This window comes from Megachile rotundata, chromosome 6, assembly GCF_050947335.1.
Source record: "Megachile rotundata isolate GNS110a chromosome 6, iyMegRotu1, whole genome shotgun sequence".
NCBI lineage: Eukaryota > Metazoa > Arthropoda > Insecta > Hymenoptera > Megachilidae > Megachile > Megachile rotundata.
In genome coordinates, this window is record NC_134988.1 from 18,773,733 (window position 1) to 18,794,626 (window position 20,894).

General features: G+C 46.5%; 3 protein-coding genes across 18 annotated transcripts; all 3 read right to left on the reverse strand.

Annotated features, from left to right (window-relative positions):
• Window positions 1-151: 151 nt before the first annotated feature.
• Window positions 152-1,718, reverse strand: LOC100878894 (pyridoxine/pyridoxamine 5'-phosphate oxidase). Of its 3 annotated transcripts, XM_012287288.2 has the most exons (6): window positions 1,480-1,619; window positions 1,022-1,170; window positions 852-951; window positions 701-775; window positions 436-638; window positions 152-349 (listed from the first exon to the last, which is right to left on the reverse strand). In XM_012287288.2, the coding sequence occupies exons 1-6, from the start codon at window positions 1,480-1,482 to the stop codon at window positions 220-222; spliced, it is 660 nt and encodes a 219-aa protein (XP_012142678.1). In that variant the 5' UTR covers window positions 1,483-1,619; the 3' UTR covers window positions 152-219. The 3 variants fall into 3 exon arrangements, with proteins under 3 accessions (XP_012142678.1, XP_003704265.2, XP_012142677.1); XM_003704217.3 differs by lacking the exon at window positions 1,022-1,170 and having other exon boundaries at window positions 1,480-1,718; XM_012287287.2 differs by lacking the exon at window positions 1,480-1,619 and having other exon boundaries at window positions 1,022-1,473.
• Window positions 1,719-1,859: 141 nt separating this feature from the next.
• Window positions 1,860-12,475, reverse strand: LOC100883589 (atrial natriuretic peptide-converting enzyme). 6 transcript variants are annotated; one of them, XM_012287290.2, is made up of 13 exons: window positions 12,044-12,472; window positions 10,619-10,910; window positions 7,407-7,590; window positions 5,397-5,610; window positions 4,711-5,082; window positions 4,397-4,629; window positions 4,078-4,284; window positions 3,785-3,998; window positions 3,564-3,709; window positions 3,319-3,490; window positions 3,005-3,252; window positions 2,497-2,615; window positions 1,860-2,434 (listed from the first exon to the last, which is right to left on the reverse strand). In XM_012287290.2, the coding sequence occupies exons 2-13, from the start codon at window positions 10,664-10,666 to the stop codon at window positions 2,261-2,263; spliced, it is 2,331 nt and encodes a 776-aa protein (XP_012142680.1). In that variant the 5' UTR covers window positions 10,667-10,910; window positions 12,044-12,472; the 3' UTR covers window positions 1,860-2,260. The 6 variants fall into 6 exon arrangements, 5 of the variants coding, with proteins under 5 accessions (XP_012142680.1, XP_012142679.1, XP_012142683.1 ...); XM_012287289.2 differs by lacking the exon at window positions 10,619-10,910 and having other exon boundaries at window positions 12,044-12,473; XM_012287293.2 differs by lacking the exons at window positions 10,619-10,910; window positions 12,044-12,472 and adding an exon at window positions 8,551-8,586.
• Window positions 12,476-12,999: 524 nt separating this feature from the next.
• Window positions 13,000-19,510, reverse strand: arm (armadillo). 9 transcript variants are annotated; one of them, XM_012287282.2, is made up of 7 exons: window positions 19,314-19,510; window positions 18,422-18,485; window positions 16,711-18,347; window positions 16,477-16,641; window positions 16,058-16,360; window positions 15,028-15,124; window positions 13,000-13,754 (listed from the first exon to the last, which is right to left on the reverse strand). In XM_012287282.2, exons 2-7 carry the CDS (start codon window positions 18,456-18,458, stop codon window positions 13,570-13,572), a joined length of 2,424 nt encoding a protein of 807 aa, XP_012142672.1. In that variant the 5' UTR covers window positions 18,459-18,485; window positions 19,314-19,510; the 3' UTR covers window positions 13,000-13,569. The 9 variants fall into 9 exon arrangements, with proteins under 9 accessions (XP_012142672.1, XP_076388425.1, XP_012142671.1 ...); XM_076532310.1 differs by lacking the exon at window positions 19,314-19,510 and adding an exon at window positions 19,225-19,271; XM_012287281.2 differs by lacking the exon at window positions 19,314-19,510 and adding an exon at window positions 19,060-19,192.
• Between the last annotated feature and the right edge of the window lie 1,384 nt (window positions 19,511-20,894).

Below are 20,894 nucleotides of genomic sequence, written 5' to 3' on the forward strand. Positions count from 1 at the left end.
ACGATATCCGCTTTCGGTTTCAACGTATATACCGCTCGTCTACTAGTTGTTCGTATCGTTTCGAAATCTTCGCTCTAACACGAAACTCGGAAAGGGCCTTAGGAATGTATAACGAAACAAGTGCGTTGCAGCGAATCGAAAGCAACTCGAATCAGTTTCAAGGGCTTTTATTACGAAAAACAAGTACAAGATTATTTTCGCGATCATGAATTTTCCGTATTAAGCCGCTATCCGATGATGTTGCCACGAACCGCTCGGCGTATCCTTGCGGTAAAGTAATCGATCGCCTATGAGGTGATCCCTCGCGAAGTAAAATTCCATCATTGTCGGCAGTAACTTGTATCCAACGCTGAAAAAACAATACAAATACACAAAGAGTTTGCTATCGTTGCAAACGTTGCGAATGTAATCGTGACAATTACGCGAGACACCTACAAATGATCCGGCATTCGCAAATCGTTATCGTTTCTGCGAACCGAATCTAATATCTCGTCGTGTCTTTGTTTCAGTTCCTCCCAATATACTTCGCGCCCTTGATGGCACAAATGAGCCCGAACTTTACAATAAAGCGGTTCTCTCTCGTACAGATGTTGAAACTCCTCTTTTTTCAACCTTATCATGGTACCTTCGACTCTCACCTGTTAACATTCGATGGTTAACGTTAAGTCGGCGATCGATTAGAATCGTCTGGTTCACCTACCTGTCGCGTTATCTCCTGTTCTTGTTCGTTTACGTAAAACCACATGTAACACATGGCAACTTGGGGAACGCTTTCCTAAAACGAACAAGATCAATCGATCAGAGAACATTGTGTCGCATCCGCGACAAAGCCGAAACGCGAACGCACTTACTATATTATGAACTTTCTTACTGCGACTATCAGTCACGATCACGAAGCCGTCGTTGTCGAACTCTCGAAGGATCACGTTTCTCGCGGATACCTCGCAGTTCCTGAAATAAAGGTCCTAGATGAGAGAGGTTGTGAACGGAAGTTAGAAGAATCGATCGATCGTGTACCGACTTTGAAACGGTAGCCAAGCAACAGGCATCCGGCGCTCTGGGATTGTATTTTCGGGCTTCGTCGCGCCAGATTCGGAACAATTCGATCGGATTGTCCGTTTCCTCTTCGATTTTTGCCAAGTCCGACAAATCCACTCCCTGTTTCGAGCCCTTGACAAACCACGACTCTCGTAATAGAATCGATTTAACGACGCGTCGACAACAGTGCACCAGCCCAATCATTGATAACGATATAAAACGAATAAAACGCCGAAAACGAAATTGATCAACGCGTCTGCTCGTAATTAGAACGTACGACGCGTTCCTGAGCGATTGCGTTTATTCGAAACGCGACACCCTTGTAAATCTCAAAGAAAGAATGTTTTTATAAAGTTACGTAACAGTATATGCGACCGAGAGCGAAATGGTCAGAGGGATCGGTTCGTTGAAAACGATGGATCTACGTTAAGGTATTCTTACCATAGTTTTGCTTCCGTTAAGCCGGACAAACCCAATGCGTCTACGACTCGTCGCGCGTTGTAGCAGCGTTTTCGCTTAACCAACGGCTGGTATGCGAGCGTTCGACATTTATTAAGTAACCCTCCTCGAAACCTCCCACCAACTTTACCAGGCTGTGCGCGCGACTGTTCCTTTACAACAACTTGAGAGATACGTATAGAATGTACCGGCCGTGCGCGTCCGTGCATTCACTGTTTCTTGTCGAATCTGAACTTGATGTAAGGTATCTCCGTTTACGTAACAACGATGAACGGAGACGCGATTCGCGGCGAACCTATCGTTCGTTCTACAGGCAGAAAATCAAATTTCTTAGGGCTCGATAAATAAATCGTTCGCAATCATTCGACGTTCACGTTTTAATAAAACATTTCTCCTTACAACGCCGTTAACGTACGCGTGTTATACATATATTCTATACGAGCGCAACGATACAACAACAAATATCGACAAACTTTACATTCGATTCACGGGAAACGATACGTGGCTTAGGATACAGTACGATAACTGCGCGTTATTTTCACTTTCACGTATTTTACAATCGCGTAAACGAACAACTTAACTAACGAAGAAAAAACTATCGATGGCGTATAAAAAGGTACGAAAAGACCAACGATCTTACGTCGAGTATCAGGATATCTCGATTTCAGCTCTAATCGGTTCGGTGACAACGCGGCGTTCAACCGATTTCTGTGTCGATGAAAGTACGTTTATCGATCGTAAAACGTTTTCGAAAATATCACGATCATTCGATGGTGGATTTCACCCAAGCGATATTCGAGGAAATTTTATCGTACAATCGAGGCCTCTCAACGCCGGCTTTCGAGCACGCTATTCGCCAACTACCAACACCAGTTAGAGCCCATCTACGGCCGTCTGATCGAAGGCACAACATAGGACTGCCGGCAACCTCTTCTTCCTGTGGATAATAAACGACAATTTAGTCATTTGGAACGCGTGAACCAGGTACAAGCGACTTACGTTGCAATCGTCGGTGGAATAAGCTGGTTCCGTGCAAACGCTATTTACCGACGCGATACTAATATTCTCGCATCTCTCCATCGCGCTGTGCCTGAGCTGTACCCTCTGGAGCAGATCGCCTAATCGAGGAAAATTTCTTTTTATAAAGGATGAAAACTTACGCGTCGACGACATCACGAAAATCGACGCGAACGCAACAATTTTCTATCATCCCATCGAACAAATACGAGCAATTCCAACGTGACCTTACGTTGCGTCTATTTATAACGCTTCAAGGATATTCGCTTCGATTTAAGCTGTCGAGAAAGTTGTCACCGAGATTGTATAACCCGCCGCGCTTAAGCATCCTTATGCGTTACGAAGTTCGTAAGGCCGATGCAACGCGCGGAGAAGACGAGAGCGCGAGAGCGTAAACTGCAAACTGCATACGTTATATAACGTATCGTGGGATAAATAACGTAACCTCGATGTTTCAGGGCGTTCGACGAAGCGAGGACTCGCTACTTACGATTTCTGGCCCATCCGAGAGCGTTACACTGTGTCGTGTTCACCGGTGGATCTTGGTTCGAGGGCAAGCAAACGGGTCTCACGAAATCCGAGAAGGTGGTTACGGGTCGATCCAGTTTCAACAAAACCGTGGTACTTCCTTCCACGGGTGACTTAATCATGCCCACGATCCTACGTTCTTGCTGCCACGGCGACGTGCTCGAGAGCCGTACAGTGCCCATTCTCGCGGACCATTCCGCCTTTGGTTGACTGCAATTACACGTTGTCTAGCGAAACTCGTTTGCGGTAACGCGACCTAACGCGAACGATACTTACCCTTGAAAACAAGATGCCGTGGCGATTAACCAACTGGCAGCAACGAGAGTGGCATCGCACACGTGCACCTCTTCCTTGAAAAGCGCCACATGCCAGGGCCAATCGCCTGGTTCGGCCATCTTGTTAAGGCCTCGCGTGCCACTCCTTGCCCGCAATGCTTGTACTCCGCATTCTAAACATAAATCGTGTTTCGGCGATAGGAGCGAACGCGAGACGCGAGGCGAACGCCAGGACAATTCTCTTACCGAGTTCGCCGCATCGGACGTACATAACTTCTTTGCTCGGGCAAGGCGCTCTGACGAAAGTAATCTCCGTGGCCGATGGATCCTCCATGTGCACGTACTGAACGTCCTCTTCGTCGTCAACTCGAATCTCCACGGATTTCACGCCTCTGCGGGAAACAGGATCACGCGTAAATCAAAGATCGCGATTACATTTATTGCGAGCAAAATAAGAATGTACTCACGTATACGTTAATAAATTGCAGAGTGAACCAGCAGCAGTTTGAAGAACGTCGTCTATTTCCGTTCCTGGTAGCGTAGCATTCAAATTAGCGGTGCAAAGTTTGCCGACCATACCTTTCTCGTTGAAAATCACGAAACCTTCGTCGTTGTACTTGGCAGCGTGCGGTGTATCCGAGGGTTGAGCTTTCGCTGCTCGAATACTTGGCGCCAAAGACACTGAAATGTACAACAGCAGTACGTAATAAACGAAACGGAAACGACGCGTCGTTTCCGACGACCATACAACCATACTCACGGCAATCTTTTTCGTCGCTGCCATTGGCACAATCTACCTTTCCATCGCATCTTTCGCTGCGCGGAATGCAAGTTCTACCTACGCCACAGTGCATGTAACCGTCGCGACAATAAGCGCAATTCTTCTCGTCCGAAAGGTCAGGGCAGTCGATCACGCCGTCGCAAATTCTCGGCGACAGGGCTTTCGCTTGAAGCGCTTGCACGCATCCTAGGACAATAGGTGCTCGTTAATCGTAGAGAATTCGTAAGTCGATCCCCGTTCGGGTTAGATCTTTATCGTTTCAGCGTAAGTTGGCAAGCGAAAGGTCGCGTTCGTTCACCTGGTTTCGCTCTACAGCCACCTTGGTCCGCGTACTCCGGAAAATTCGAACAGTCCAACAATCGTTTAATTCGATCCGGAAGTCTGCTACCGCATCCGTTCCAAAATTCTCTACAAAAGCTTCTACACGGTAACTGTAACAGATCTTCCGGTTGATTCGGTACGCACGCCGGTTGCAACACTTGGCACACAAAGTCGTATGCCAATCGATAACATTCCGCGTCGACCAGTTCCCTGAAACGGAAATAACATTTACAATATAAATTTCCGCTACGTTTCGCTCGGAACCAAGCAAAATCGATGAAAAAGTTTTACCTGAAAGCGATCACGTCCTCTTCCACGTCGGCCAACGAACGATGTCCCAATACGTTCGGATAGGAGGTAACGTTGTACGGGAGGTGTTTGCAATAAGACAAATCTAAATTGCTACATCTTCTGGGAGGAGGCAACGTGGTCGTCGGCGAGGCCGTCGAAACGGTCGTTTGCATGCTAACCTGAGCGTTCAGAGCTTTCAGGCTCTCCTGAACTTCGAGACTTTGCGAATCAATCGTCAAGTTGGTCAAGTACTTGGAAGTTTCGCGATTGATCTCCCGCGAAAGGATGTCCACGACGTCGCCGGTGGTAACGGTTTGGTAACGTGGATCGAATCGAACGTCAAAGTGCACTACCAAATCGCTGCCTTCGGATCTGCGCAGCCAATCAACGACGAGCGATTTAATTACACATACGCGTGTAGAATGTACGTCGTAGATACATGCGAGCATATCGCTGTGGAAGGAACGAGTGCATCGTCTAATCACGGTTAAAAGAACACGTGTCGTGAAATCACGGGGAATCCGTTTAAAGATCGTCGTCGGCAGCCCCGAGAGGGTCTTTCTCGAGGGGAATCGAGAATTATTTCCAAAGCGATAGCTCCGCTTTCGACGATATCTTCCGTAAAGATTCCTCCACGGATTTTTCGTGTTCGCACCTCGTCACTCGTTAATTGTTCGATCGCTTACCCGTCCAACGCTAATACCTCCGCGGCGAGGAAAGAGACTTTCATCCAACTGCGACGGAAGATAAGATTCAATCGATCGCGATATTCCCGAGATCGTATCCTGAAGGCTTCGGTAGAGGGATCCGCCAGTTCCGAAGCGAACGAATCTCCCTCGATAACTCGAAACGTTGCTAAGAAAATTTGATCACCAGGAGGATCCGAGGTTAGGAACGTGTCTGAAAACGATAGAATAATAATTAGATAAACAATCGATTTATAGAATACGAAAACGATGTTACCGCTTATTCGGCAAAGATCCCACCGGCTTCGGAAAAGAATGGATTTCACCTCGAAACGATCGATCAATTTTCATGCCGTGAACTTCGGAGAAACGCTATTCGTCACTCGCGTTTCTAAATGATACTTTCTAATGCTCGATCGCGAACGCTTCTCGAGCGTATCGCGAGGAAAATAACGGCGCGACGCAAGAAACAACGACGATCGAGACTATGCATTTTCGACATAAATATCAGTGGATAAACTAAACACCGACAACGAAATCGAGGGCAGTCGGCTCCGGGCTCACCTTTCACCGTGCCTTTGGTTAAGCATTTTTGCACCGCAAACTTTACTTCTTCGATTCGCGATACAGTTTCTCGCTACTCGCGGATCAATTTCGCGAGAAATTCGCCGAATCATCGATCGACGCGAGAGCGGATCGCTTTTACTTCGACACATTTTACTTCAGCGAGACTCGTTTTTCCTTTTGCTTGTTTTCGACGAGACTCGATTCGACCGGGCAAAGAGAGAGAGAGAGAGAGAGAGAGAGAGAGAAAAAGGAGGACAAACGATAACGATAAAATAAGACGAATCGGTGATTGTTCGCGCGCGGGATACTTTCGAAATGGGAATTCGGTTAGTACGGCGACGCCGAGGCATCGAAATGATTCAAGGACACGAATCCCCCCTTTGAGGTCGAGAACGTTGGGGGGGTGACAGCAAGGATGGCTCGACAACTCGGTCAGACCGTTAACTCTGCTACTTTCAAGGCCTCTTTGCTGGACCCCAACGCGATCCTGCATCTTCCACGACCTCTGCTTCTCTTTGCCCGTGTAAAGCATGAATTATAGCTCGAGGAGTCTCGCCACGACCGTGTTCGCTTTCTTCTGCCTCGAAATAGAACTCGCTCGCCGGTCGCTGTAACTTTTAACGCGACGCGTTTAAATGCTGCGCGAACGAAACGGTCGTTCGGAGTAGGCAAAGGTGTTTTGTCGGTAACTCGGTCGAACCGTTATGTTTGCGCGCGGAAAAGACCTCAATGGGCTCTGGCCGCATCGTTTTCTTCCTCCTTCGTTTCTCTCGTTCGCGAAGAATGCCGTGAAAACGCGCACCTATCGTTTCGTTTTTTTTCTTTCGGCCGAAAATAAATATCTGCTAGGCGCGACGAGACGCAACGGAACGCGACGTTCCGTTTCACGCGTCTACCTGCTCGGCCGACCGATATTTTTTATACGCGTCACGCACTGTACCGGTGCGTACTTCCCTTCGCCTTCGCGTTTCTTCCCGGTCGCTCCGTACACCGCGAACCTCTCTAAATCTTTTCGCATTTTATTCAAAACCCTGACCAGCGCGTACCTACTTACTCGCGTCGATTAGCCACGCGATCGAGCGCAATTTCGATCTCAAGGTGAAGTACGCGCGTTCGCGAAAGAGGAACCGATGTTCGCGAGAACAAAGGTACGCGTCGATTCGCACTTCACACTCCGTGGAACGTTCATGCACCGTGACCCGATCCGTCTCGGACAGCGATCACGTTGTATTTCTAAGTAATTTCATGCCTGCCAGACAGTCGATCGTCGGTTAACCGTGGTGTAATTTCATTTGCGGCACGCCCGATAAAACGCGCACAAGTTTACGGAGAAAGCGTTAGGAAGGAGAAACGCCGAGCGCGTTTAAAGTTCTTTGCTCCAACGATCTTCGCGTTCCATTTCGCCTCAGGATAAATACTTACGATCGAAGACGTCATACTTACAGCCAAGGTATATGGATACCCCCGAAAACAGAAGAAAGAGCAGAAACGCAGCCAGCACGCAGCATCCGCAACGATATTGTCCACCGAGTTTTCTCGTGAATCGAATGTCGCTGTCCGACGAGAGGATCGAGCTCGGTGTTCCGGCACGGCTAAATCTTCGGGTGCTTACGGTGCTCACCGAGATCTGGAAAGAATAGAAATATTCGTGGATCGTCGATTACAAAACGAACGAAAGAAAGGTCGATCGAAGCTTCGAGAGACGTCGAGAATCCTTCGTGCCTCTCCCTCTTCTTTCTCGCCGCTAGATTCGTTTCGGTACGAAACATCGAATATCGCAAAGGTTTCTCGTCGAGGCACTATTCGAATCGAAGCTGAACTACAAATTTCTCGGTTATTCACAATTACGAACAGCCAATTCGCTTTTCGTCAAGTTAGTTTCGCGATTTTACCCAATCGAACTGTGCGACAGCATTTCGCTTCGGTGGAAAGAAAGAAATCGACGTCGAAGACGTTTAATCCCGATTAAGCCGTACGTGGTAACGAAATACGTTTCGGCCCAATTAGCCGTTGCATCGGTCGATAACGAAGAAAAGTTAAACGCGTACGAGAATTCGTAGCTTGCAACGACGATCAAAATTGTAAACCGATTCGTATAATTCTCGAAACGAGTTACGTAAGCGAGTTCCACCACGCATCGAGCATCGGTCACCGTTCGAGCTGCGTGCAATTTACGGCGTGCGTACCGTTCGGCCGAGAGTACGCTTTGTAAGATATCGCGAGGTAAACACCGTGACACGATATAAAAGACATCGTGTACGAACGGGAGTTAAACAACCGCGTTCAGCGTCGAGCGCAACGAGTTTATTCTTTGCGACGTTTGCGCATCTAAGCGTGTAAGAGGTCCGTGTAATCGCCTCGCCGATACGAGCTCGACCGCTCGGAGCGGCGCGGCGCGCGAACAGGCCTACGCCCTCTTTCAAATGTTACACTCGGCACACGCTCCGAAGCAAAGAATCGGTGAATCGCAGCGTCGCGGCGATCGGATTCGCCAATCTCGAGACTAAAAGTCGAATCGGCTCGATTCTCGGCAACCGTAAGCGTTCGTTTAACGCGAACGTACCCGCACAAAATCACCGAACCGTACCCTGCTATCCGTGTTTTTCATTCTTCCTTTCGTTCGCCGTCCATGTCTCTCTCTCTCTCTCTCTCTTAACGACGGTACTAATCTTCGCCAACGGTATTCGGAATAACGGAGACTCGAGCTCACCCCGAACGGCGCGAACGGCGAATCGAGATTCGGTTACCGCGCATTATGCAAGCGATCGCGATAGAAACGCAAGAAGGGGTGTCTTTGACGAACAATGGCGACCAGGAGTGTTACGAAAGTCAAATGAAAGTTCGAACACGAAGCCTTTGTATTCCTTCAACCTGGTTCGATAATAGTCTTCGCCGGGTCTTTTCGTAGGAAATGCTCGTTTAACGAGCCCCGGTTACGCAATCGGCTAATAGCATTTTTAATCGCGCGCGATAAATCGTGAAAGATAGGCGACCGCGAAATTACACGGTTGCAACGAAAACCGCGTTTGGTAGAAGTAATTCTTTCGCCAGCGATGCAACGTAGGACGCAAAAGGTCACGGCGGACTCGATATTTTCCCGTAAGAAGAACGGCAAGTTTCTGACGAAACGAGCCGCAAGAAGGCGATTCGCGAGAGAAGGGGACGACTGGTCGTTTTCTCAAAGCGAGAAATCTCGAATCGAATCGGACGATTTGTTTAACGGAACGGCAACGGTCGGTGAACGCGTCGAACAGAAAACTAGAATTCGATGTCGGTAAACGACGAGGAAAGCGATAGAGATCGTTCGAAGAGATCGACACGCGCTCTGACTGATTCGAAGTAAAAAACCTTGTCCGCGGAGTCCGTGGAAAATTAAGACTTTTCAGAGCACGCGTCGAATAAGCGTTTTCCACCGACGATGATTTCTTCGGTATTCGAATAGACTCTTTGATCGTTTTATCCCCCTGTTATTGCTGGAACAGACTCGTGCGACCCGTTCAACCGTAAGAACGGCTCGTAAAACCGATGCGCGAACTGTCCGGTTTTAACCGACACGCGTAATCCCGTTCCATTTTTCCCCGCGAACAGATTCATCGAATTTCTTCGGAAGAAGAATGGGCGTCGATCGCGGAACGAAACGGTGTCAACGACCCACGGAAAGAATCTACCAAGTTTCATTGGCTCGCCCGGTTCCTCGTCACTTTCTTGACCGTTATTACCGTTACTCCAAACGTCGGACTACCTTTCCAAAAGAGTAAGAATCTAGGAACGAGTTCTGCTCGCCTTAACTCACTTCATGGCTAGATCAGAGCCGATACATGGATCGCGTGCACGTACGCGCGTATTCGTATCGTAACGCGTCGTCGTTGTCGATAGTTTTCTCCAGTCGCGAACACGCGTCTCGAAGTTCGCGATCGAAATGTCATCGTTAACCGATTATGGGCGACTATAGAAGACGAATCGAAACTTTAGCAGGCTTCGGGGAGTCGCGCGATAATTGTCGTTGGACGTAATTCGAGCGGAATGCCGATCGCGTGATCGGGAGCCAATAACGGAATAACGGTATATCGAGAAAAGACCAGATGACGGGCCAAGTGAAGCTAATCCAACCCAGCCAACGCATCGTTTCTTGTTCCACGGTCAACCTAGTTCTCCGTCGAGTGCGTAGCTATTCGATATCCGTACGCTATTCGGGGTCAACGGAGAACAAGGTCGACGCGTCTGCGGAGAAACGGCGCATCGCGATAGCTATCCGCGAAATCGATGTCCGAGAGAATCGAAACTTGCCCGTTTGCGCAACGTATCGGTCGGGAACTCGCCGCAGTACGCGCAAGTAATTTAGCTAATGATCGTTGCGACGCAACCGCAAAAAACGAGTCCCGCGGAATCGGTTTACGATTTCATCGCGGATCGTCTTTAGGTCGCCGTTGCCTTTTCTAAAACACAGGATCGCGGCGAGAAGGAAAGGAATAAGAATTTGCTCGAAAAACAATACAAGTTTCTGTGGACGTTCACCGTTTCGCGTCGATTTTACGTTTTCATTCGCGGCCGATTTCACACGGGGGCCAACCGGTTAATTAACCGCGAGACTCGAACGAGAAAAGATAACGAGGAAAACGCGTACACAGGGGGAAAGTGCGCCACATTCGTCTCACCTTCGAATCCCACGAGCTCTTCCGCTTGTGTTCCATCGCGACAGTCATCTTCGAGCCGTTCAAACGATTTCTTTCTGCTCCATCAACGCTCCTTCGGTATGTTTGCCGCGTGAACACGCACGAACACCATCGCGAACCAGAATTTCGTGTCGGTCGTTGGTCTTTCTCGACGATCTCTAACACCGATTACGTCGAAACGTTTGCCTCGATTACACTGCACTCCAACGAAATAATTTCGCTTCCACCGTTTGTCGCCTTATGCTCAAACTCGATACGGCTCGCTTCTCGATATCTGTTCAACAGAAAATAACGATCGTATTTTAGAGGCGTTCGTACGAGTCTCGAGTGCTTTCGATGCGGAACGCGGTATCGCGTGTATCGTAGTTAGAAAAGACGAGAAAAAATCATTGCACGAGACACGAAGTAACGCGATATCTCGAAACTCGATTCGAACGAAGCACTTGACACTGCTACGCTTAACGTTGTTCGACGAGTGATTTCGTCCTTTCGAACTACGTCGACTACGCGATACACGCAAATCCGTCATCTATGGAAACTCGCGTATTACACTTTTCCTAAGTAATCTTCGGGGTCCGTCGACGACGAAAGCGTGTCAGAGAACGTCGGTAGCTTTATTCCGATCGGACTAGCGAAGGCCGCGAATCGCGTTTAATTCGAACAAGGATCCACACATTAAGCGGTTCGATCGGAAAATCGTTCTAGAAAAACAATTTCTCCGAGCAAGTCGGCACCGTCTGCGAGGCAAAGAGATTGTCCTGGACGAAGAGAGATTGCCGGGGGAACGGAGGCCCGCTTGCTAGATCGCTCCCTCGCTCCTGGATGCACTTTCACGTCATTACCGGTTCTCCGAGACGCGATTCGACGCTGTGCAACGCGACGCGACGCCTCGACATCTATTGTTTCCGCGTCGTATCGCCTCTCGTGCATCGTATTTCGCTAAAAAAACTCTGATAACGCGATCACGAAACTCCAAAGCGCGAATAAATGTCGTAGTCTCACGAGTTTCGGAACTCGTGATGCAGACGATGCGTTCGATCGAAATTCGGGTCACGTTTCGAGCGTACGATTATCCAAACAAGAAAGAGAATGTTCGACCAAACGCCGCTTATGGCCTCAACTTTTCTCGAGGAATTTGACTGCAACCGAAACGACTCGTTCGAGGCAACTTTTTCAAGGGTAACTAGTTTAAATCTGGATTCCATCGAATAACGTTGCTACTGACTTTCTTATCGTCCGAGACGAATACTTGTCGATTAATCGAGTGACCCATATTATATATTAAATTTTAGTTAGCGATACGAACACGTAACGTAGGTAAAAAACGTGGCTAAAGGTAAAAAGAAAATAAAATAAAAGATAAAATCGATCGAATAGAGAGAGAAGTGCTCGATCTCTGACTCTTACCTCTGTATCTCTGTTGCACCGATATACCTTTTTTGATGCTCGATCAAAATAACTTGGCATTATTTACGTCACTGTAACATCCATTTCTCTTTTCCTTCTGTCACTGTCCGATTTAACGATTCACGACGTTCACCTCAGTTTTTGCGATATCACCGTTTCGTTTCACTCGGAGAATTTTATTATCTTTTCGCGCGATGACAGCTGTTGCCGTTGCATCGGAAGTGTTTCCCTGTTCGACTGGCGGGAACGTTAAGTTGGCCTTTCACACTCTACGAGACAGTTCAGCTTCGCTCTCCTCAAGGCGATCCTCTTTCTTCGTGTCACAGAAAGAAATAACCGTTAAACCACGACGGCCGAACCTTCGGGTAGCGAGGTACACGCACGAATGTGCACCGCTCGACAGTCGACCGTCGATTAATGACCCGGTGAACGTTCCACGCGCCCTTCTCCGTCGCAACATCCACTCCAAGTATACCGCTTACCGGTTCACCGACTAATTGTTTACATTTACATACATTACAACCATTTCTTTTTTCACCTCTTCTCTTTTTATTAACGCGCCACGCAATGCTTCCCTCTTTCTTCCACGCGATATCTCGATCGGTATCGAAAGCATCTTTATTCTCGTTAATTTCCCTTCGTTTATCGAGCCAAACAAACGTGTCGCCTTACTTTCTTCTCGATTCGCTCGCGCGTCAATTAAAACTTTTCCAATCCCGCAAGATTTCACGCGTTTCCATAAACAGGTAAGCGTATTCGCGTCGCCTATCGAAGAAAACGCCTTGTACGGCAGTTGGATCTTAGACGGACGTTCTCGAGAGCCGATCTAACCGGTAGAAATCGTACGGAGAAATTCGGTTCGACTCGAACTCGTAAGAACGCTTCGACTCGAGTACGCGATTTCGATCGTCGAAAGGAAAATACGGGTGTGTGAGAACAGAACGGCCAATGAACAATTCGAGTACTTAATCGCTCAGTTTATTCGTATGGACAATTAAACGATACATATACATGGTGTGTACGAATTACGTGTCTCTTTCTTAGGTCTAATACATCGACAGCGATCGGAGGCGCATACGGGGGCATCGAACACGATGCACGGTATCTCGCCACGATTGCGTAACTACGTTAATGATAATAATAAAAATTAAGTATAAACTACCCTGTAAAATACGTAATGCGAAAGTTCATTGATATTCGTTTATATTTATACGTGATTGTAATTCACCGATACTCGAGAATGATATTAATTCCGTAGTAATTTATATTTATATATATATATTTCACGTTTTCGTACCCTGTCTCTTTCGCGTAAAAACAAGCTTAAAGTTGCTCCGCGCTCGTGTACGATTTCTTCTAGCTTACGATTACTCTAGGAACCTCTTGTTCCACGATTCTTCGTCAAAGTTCTTTCGAGTTAGATCGATAACAGGGCGAGAGTAAAACGAGGATACTAGTCTGTACTGAAATTACTTGAGAGCCTCACGAGTCCGTTTCTCCGGTGAGATTTCGGTGCTGGCACGGTTTCAGAGATCGGTGTCGTACCAAGCTGCAACCTGGTTATTATCTTGCGGCGGTGCAGGAAGCTCCTCCAGATGATCGAAACTCAGGTCACCCTCGTGCGCTACGTCCATAGTGTCCATCGCGCCATATGTCGACCCTCCGCCTATTTCCAACCCTTGCATCGAATCTACTGGTATCTGGTCATAACCTGTTTCGCAGAAAATTTACGATCAACCAAGCGTGTTCCCTTCAAAATACGTTATAATTACCACGGTCAATCGACAACAACTACGTTGCTAAAACACCTTCTCAACCAGTCGAAGCACAATTTTGCGAAGTGTTCGGCGATATGCGTTATCTCGCCGTCACGCAACTGTTCGTCCCACGAAAGAAAAACGAGTCGGATGTAATTCGAAATCGTTGAAATCTTACGGAAAAGGAGAAGCGAAAACGAATCTCTTTACTATATACGTATATCATTTAGAGTCGACTAATCGCGCGAAAAAGGAAATTCTCTTCGCGGTACTGCGTGCTCGATGCCTTCGAGAAAACATCTTATCTAATTACTTACGAATACTCGTCTATGCTTCTTTCCGCGCCACAAAGTACGTTCAATTAGAGAAAAGACGACGAATACACAGATACGGCATGCATCAAATTTCACGATTAATAAGTTAATAAGTTATCAAATCTATGAAAAAGGGAACAAAGAGTATTTGCTATGGTGCATTTGCTATGTTTTCAAAGGAAAAAGCATTCGTGAAACGTGCATCGCGCGTAATAGGTACATGTAACAAATTCGGTAATTACGCTTATTGCGTCACGAGTATAGTAACAACTATAAAAGCGTGTAAACATTACACATTTGGCAATTAATAACAAAGCAAAGAACGGTACGTAAGAACTGTGTGTGTCACCTATGTTACTGCGAGATTACTGTTGATAGCCTGTACTTTAATACAAGTCCTTGGGTTAAGCTGCTGTTAAAATAACATACAATTAAATGCATTGCTTTCATTTTGTTATCGACGAGTATTAACAAACAAACGGGTTACTAACGATTTTTTAATTACGTAGACCCTGTACCAGCAGAAGAAGAAACAAGACACGAACACGAAAGTTTGCATTACCATGTCAAATGATTGTCGATGCATAAACGGCGAAGATATGCGTTTATTTTGAAAAAAAGGAGAGGGAGAGAGAGAGAGAGAGAGAGAGAGAGAGAGAGAGAGAGAGAGAGAGAGAGAGAGAGAGAGAGAGAGAGAAACGGAAGAAACAAAAAAGTGAAGATAAAGAAAAAAAAATTTTAATTCGAGTCGATCGTTCGTAGGATTAAAAAAAAAATCAAGACCTTCGATAATATCGCGCGATAAAAGACAATTCACGAATCCATCTTTCTAAATCCAACGACGTACATACGCGCGTATGTACAGGATCGATTGTTCGAAAGCAATATAGTCGGATAAAAGCTGAAAACTTACCTTGCGGTTGATACCCTCGACCTCCGTGGCTGCTGTGTACGCTAGGGGGTCCTTGTCCATACATACCATCATAGCCTTGATCAGGGCCAAGCATGTCCTGAAGAGATTAGGTAGCTCAGATCAACACAAAACGTATCTTCTTTTGAAGGCGTGTCTTTAACAGCCAGCGTGAATGTACATACATCGAAATACGTACTTGTCGCGGCATCGTACAGATAACTCGCGAGGAAAACTACGTTTTATATAAACCTATCATAATATGCGTCGTATTCGACACGTTTTTCATGTTTCTACGGTTCGAAACGTAATCTCGAGTTCGCAATTTTGCTCTTTTCGTTATTCGACCTATAGGGGATAAAACACGAATAGCGATGAAACGCATTCTCATGCATATACGTTACGTTGCAAACTAAGGGTGACAATAAAGTAATCGCTGTACATTTATTACATGATTCCATTGCTCCATTAGGCACGACCCTACGATCTACTCGAATCTCGCGAATCGTTGAAACTTTAACTCGGGTCTGTTCGATAATCGCGACGCACGGGCAAAAACTTAATAATTGATTTCTTTTTTCTAATACGATTACTTAGTTCGAAGAATAATCAAACGTCGAACGTAACTAAGTTGTGCGAACTGGAATAATGGATAACGACATTCATATTTGCAACTATCTAACGATACAGTTCTAGACTTACAGAACGGGAAGATTACGTGGGCAAAGTACCTGTTACTAGTCGAATAAAACTGCCATATCGCTAGTACATTCCCGTGGCTCAATTCACCAAACACGATGTAATCGGACGTACGAAGTTCGAAGAGTAGAAGAGCTAACGTTGAATTTCTCGCGAATTCGTTTAGTTACAAACCTGACTACTGCTGGAATCTATTTACGTCTATTCGAAAGTAACGAATTGTACAAGGATGATTTTCAGACGAGAAAATGTGCTGTGTTACAAAGTGTTTTTAAAGGAATAAATTTAGCCACGGCATAAGCAGGTCATGCATCGAAACAACGAATTACGGTACCTGTAGATCTGGACCCATTCCGAAATCAGCGTTGTTCCAGAGATTTGTGTCCTCGCGTAACAGCGAGTTCGTAAGCTCCATGGAAAGTCGTTTTTTGTATTCTTGTGGCTTGTCTTCGCTCATACGGAATAACACGGCTGCCGCGTACGTCGCGACTCCTTCGTTTCTAGAATGAAGCAGCTCCGTTAAAGGAGCGGTAGCACCTTCTTGTTCGATCATCTCGGCACCTTCCTTATCAGCGGCAAGTTCGCAAAGCACTCCAGCTGCTACGCGCTGAATGTTCTCGATTTCGTTAAACAATAACTGTAGAGAAAGAGAAATAAATGCTAGTACGAACGGACGGTGAGGCGCGATATATCGATTAAAGGATTAAAGAGAAAACACGATCGATGCACGAATACGTAATCGAATTTACGAACCTGTACGAAAACTGGAATCACGTTTTGATTTCTGATGACGACCCTATTATGCGATTCTCTCGCGAGTATATGAAGCGCCCCTACCGTGCCTTCTACTATTTCCTCCATTCGAACTCCGCCATCCGTTTGCTGACTTCCGGTACTCGCCACGGACGATCGTTGCTGCTAAATAAGAATCGATTACTTTTGTTGCTCGAAAGACCTGCGACGGTTTTCTCGCGGATTTTCACTCACCCTTTGTGCTTCGGGGAAAGCGCGCATCAGGAGCCTAACCAGATGATGAATTGCCCCATGATCACGTAACGGACCGTGATTCGCGGGGCACAGAGCCAAGTTGCGAATTAATCCTATAACCGCTTTAACCAGTGGCCAACGTGAAGGTGGGTGTAAAAGTTTCACTATCACCTGAATTCCATAATTTAGACGAACAGAATTTTGTGCCATTTCTGCTTCCGCGTGACGCGACGTCAAATGACGAAGCGCGCATACCGCGGGTTCGCTGATTTCTTCTCGACTATCCGCATAAATGATGGTACGTACGAGGGCGTCGACGCCTCCCACTTGACATACCGTTACTTTGTTGCGTTGGTTGTTACAAGTAAGATTCGATAAGATACCAGCAGCACACGTGACGACGTTCACGTCGGTGGAACTGAGAACTTGTACGAGACTTTGTAGCAAGCCCTCCAATCCGTCAACCTTGGTACCGGCATCCGATAAATTTCTTAACGTCCATAAACAATTCTGGACGAGTCTCTGACTCGGATTACCGAGGTGCATCGCGAGCGCTTGCATACCACCAGCTTCGACTATTACCGGTTTATTGCTGGCACAAACAGACAACACTTTCAAGACTCTCGACGTCGTCCACAGAAGCTTCTCGTAATCGTATGAACGCATAATGCGTACTAGCTCTATTGGTCCTTGAGAAGCCAATATAATTAACTTGCTCTCCTGATTACCGAATGCCAGAATTTGTAAACAATCCGTTACTATAGCTAGAAACTTTACATTGTTTCGCTGAAGCAGTGCAACCATTTTTTGCAAACCTCCGGCAAGTCGCACACCCATTTTCGATCCATCTTGATACAACAATAAGTTATGAAGAGTGGTTATGGCGTAAAAAAGTACAGATTCCATCGGAGAGCTCAACAGCTTTACCAGAGCCGGTATTCCACTGCTTTTGAATATAGCCAACAAGCCTTGTCTGTGATGCGATAAATTATGCAACGTGCCAACCGCGGCTTTCGTCGATTCGAGATCGTCACTGTTCGAAATGGCACGTACCAATGCAGCTACCATTTGAGAACTATTCATGATAGCATGACGCGACGCTTCCTTCTTAGAAAGTTGATGGACTACCATCGCCGCTTTTGACACAACAACTTGGTCCTCGTCGTTTAACAATTTAATTAATTCTGGTATTGCACGTGTCGCGAGATCCGCGTCATCCTGATAATTTATCAAATTGACAACAGCGTGTTTCAACATTTGACTCGGTTCTGCCAATCTCTGTACAGCCGTAGGTTGAGCAGGATCAAATTGCGTAGAGGGAATTTCTATTCCCTCTTCCAGTGTCTCTGGAAACATGGCTGCACGAACACGCTGAGATCTGGTATGATTCAATTGTTGATTCATTTCATCGACTTGGTCTTGCGTGAAACCCTGAGCAAATCCCTGGTCCAAGTCGAACATTAATTGGTCGCCTTCCATTTCGTCATCCTCTTTGCCTGACAAAGACGGTGCCTGAGTGACGGCACCTGAATGAATTCCTGAATCGCCCATGTACGAATTTTGCTGCCACATCAATGTTTGTTCTTTGGCAGAACCCATCGGCATATCGCCCAAACCTTGATAATTTCCGTGAGACACTACAAAATTAACAGAACAAAATAACATAAACCCTTCGCCCGTCTGCTCTACCAATTTCCACGAGGCTACTCACTTGGTCTGGTCTGATTCGAAGACATTTGGTAACTCATGGCTCCTACGGGAGAGTCTATCCACACCTGAGAAAAAAGAATAATTTATGAAATAATTTCTTTTCTTTTTTTCTGATAACGAAAAGTCTGTCGAAGAATAAGAGAAATACGAGTTGAACTTGCTCGAGTATGTGTAAAAAAGAAAAAAAAAAAAGATTCGAATTTTAAAATATTGGTGTTTCAATAGCGTTCAGTGTCGAATGTCGGGATGACGTTGAAAAACATGGTATAAGGTACAACGCGAGTGGGTGAATAGTCGCGAAAAAGCACGGCGAGAAAAAAGTATTGGTCGATCGTGTCGTTAAAACAGTTTCGAAGACGCCACGATGCGCGTAGGGTCAGTGCACCGTGTATCGCGAAGAATGGAAGGAGTATGCAACCGCACGGAATATGGGCACGATCGAAGGATTCCTCTAAGCGTTCTTGCAGCTTCCACCTTTTATCTTCGAACACGAGTCGAGGACGCGTTGATTCGAGCAAATACGACAGGAAATCGCATTTAGAGACACGCACGAGGCACGAACGATGCACGATTTCCGAAGGTAGAGGGACGCGCGTGGGCGTGCGGCACAACAAAGGCTCTGAGAATGCAATGCATCACCATTTTCCGAGGATCCCAGAGCAGTGGAGAGCGGAGTGCGGAGAGCGGAGAATGGCAGGGAAGCGAAAACGGAAAGGGACGAGACAACTGACAACTGGTATATCCGTTAATGGAAGAGAGAAAGGGAACGAGAAAAGAAGAGAGAGAAGAAACACTTTGACACACCCAGCGTAAACACTACCGTCGCGGAAATGACAATTTTTTTCCCCTGTTCGTCGATGTAATGGCGAATGATAAAATTCTGTTCCGCTTACCGTATCGCGAGGATCGACCGAAGGCGATTTCGTGAATCGTGCTTCGAAGACACGAATGACTCACTACCTTACGCTCGATCCACTAATTTCTCTTTTGTCTTCGACGCTCGATCCACCTATCGCTTCTCCGCACGGAACACTTGGCCTTTCCTGCCTCGAATCCGTCAACTAAAGATGGCGGAAAACGACGCGGAACCTTCGATCCTACCGCCACCTGTCGTCCGCACCGATCCGAGTATGCAGTGGTGCTCAAGCGGCGGACCGTCCACCACGAGTCGCGTGCACTCTGCACGACGCACCGAACTGAACGTGTCCCGAGCAAACTACGTACTACGCGTATTTATCGATTTTTACCCCGTGCGAATGTTCGATCCTTCGCGGCGAAAATTTATTCCGTCAGCAACGCGTCTCTTTCCATTTTCCTACTTTTCTTTTAGCCCGCAACTAAATCGTTATAAATTGCAACGATGCACGGCGCAAGCCGCACCTTTTATATTCACGTACATACGTACGTACTGATTTTAAGGTTACGGGTCACGTATCGAGTCGGAAACAATTATTACGAAGTAATCGATGCAGCGTTCAATCGGTTCGAGATTAGAACGAATTACTTTGCAGTTCGCACGATATCGCGATAAGGCCGTGCGAATAACGAACGTTTCGACCGAGTTTGATAAAATAAAAGAAATTCGAACGAACCGCTGATACGTCATAAGAATATATGTTGAACGATGAAACTAGCAATGCAGCCAATAATGTCCGAATATCTTTCGCATAGGAAGGTCGGAAGATAATATCGCGCGGTCGAGGAGATGAATTTCAATTAAAAGACAATTCTCCAGGACATGGCAATTTTTTAATGGATTCGTGGGTATTTGTCCATCCACGGTAGCCGAGAATTTCTGATCGAGTTCGGGAGTAAATCGTGCAGTTGGACAGCTAGAATGCGCACAAAATAACAGACACTGGAGTCCAAAGTAAAATATACTGGCCGTTTGGCGGGAACACCATTCGTTATCGGCTGCGCCCACGCCGATTAATTTTCGGATGCGTGATGGCGGTACCGTTCCTTCCGTTCCGTACAGTGATGATACATTTTATGTCAACGCTGATATTGAACGGATAATCGGAAAAAAGGAAAACGCGCTTTGAAATACATCATCGTGCCGATATTGAAATATCGGTGCGAACCTTTCTCGTATAAATTTATATCCGTTTTTTTAATTGATAACGAGTAATAGCCGCGTTTCGCATAATTTGAACGGGCGACAACGAAGCGGCTCTTCGTCGCGCTTATCGTCGCCGGGATAGAAAACCTTGGTCGATTTAATCAATTTTTAATCGACAGCGTATCGATCAAGCGTTCTCGTTCGCGGTGAGGAAAATTTTCGCGTTCGAACGATGCGCGTGACAAGCGCATTCGGTACTTTAAAAAACCCGACGATACGTTTACAGAAACGCGCATCGCGAAAGAGAAAACAAATCAAGCCTGTGTTTCGACGACGGAATCATCGTTTTCGAACGCGAAACGAACGAACACCTACCTATACGACGATCAATCGTCGCAGAGAGTACGCGTAT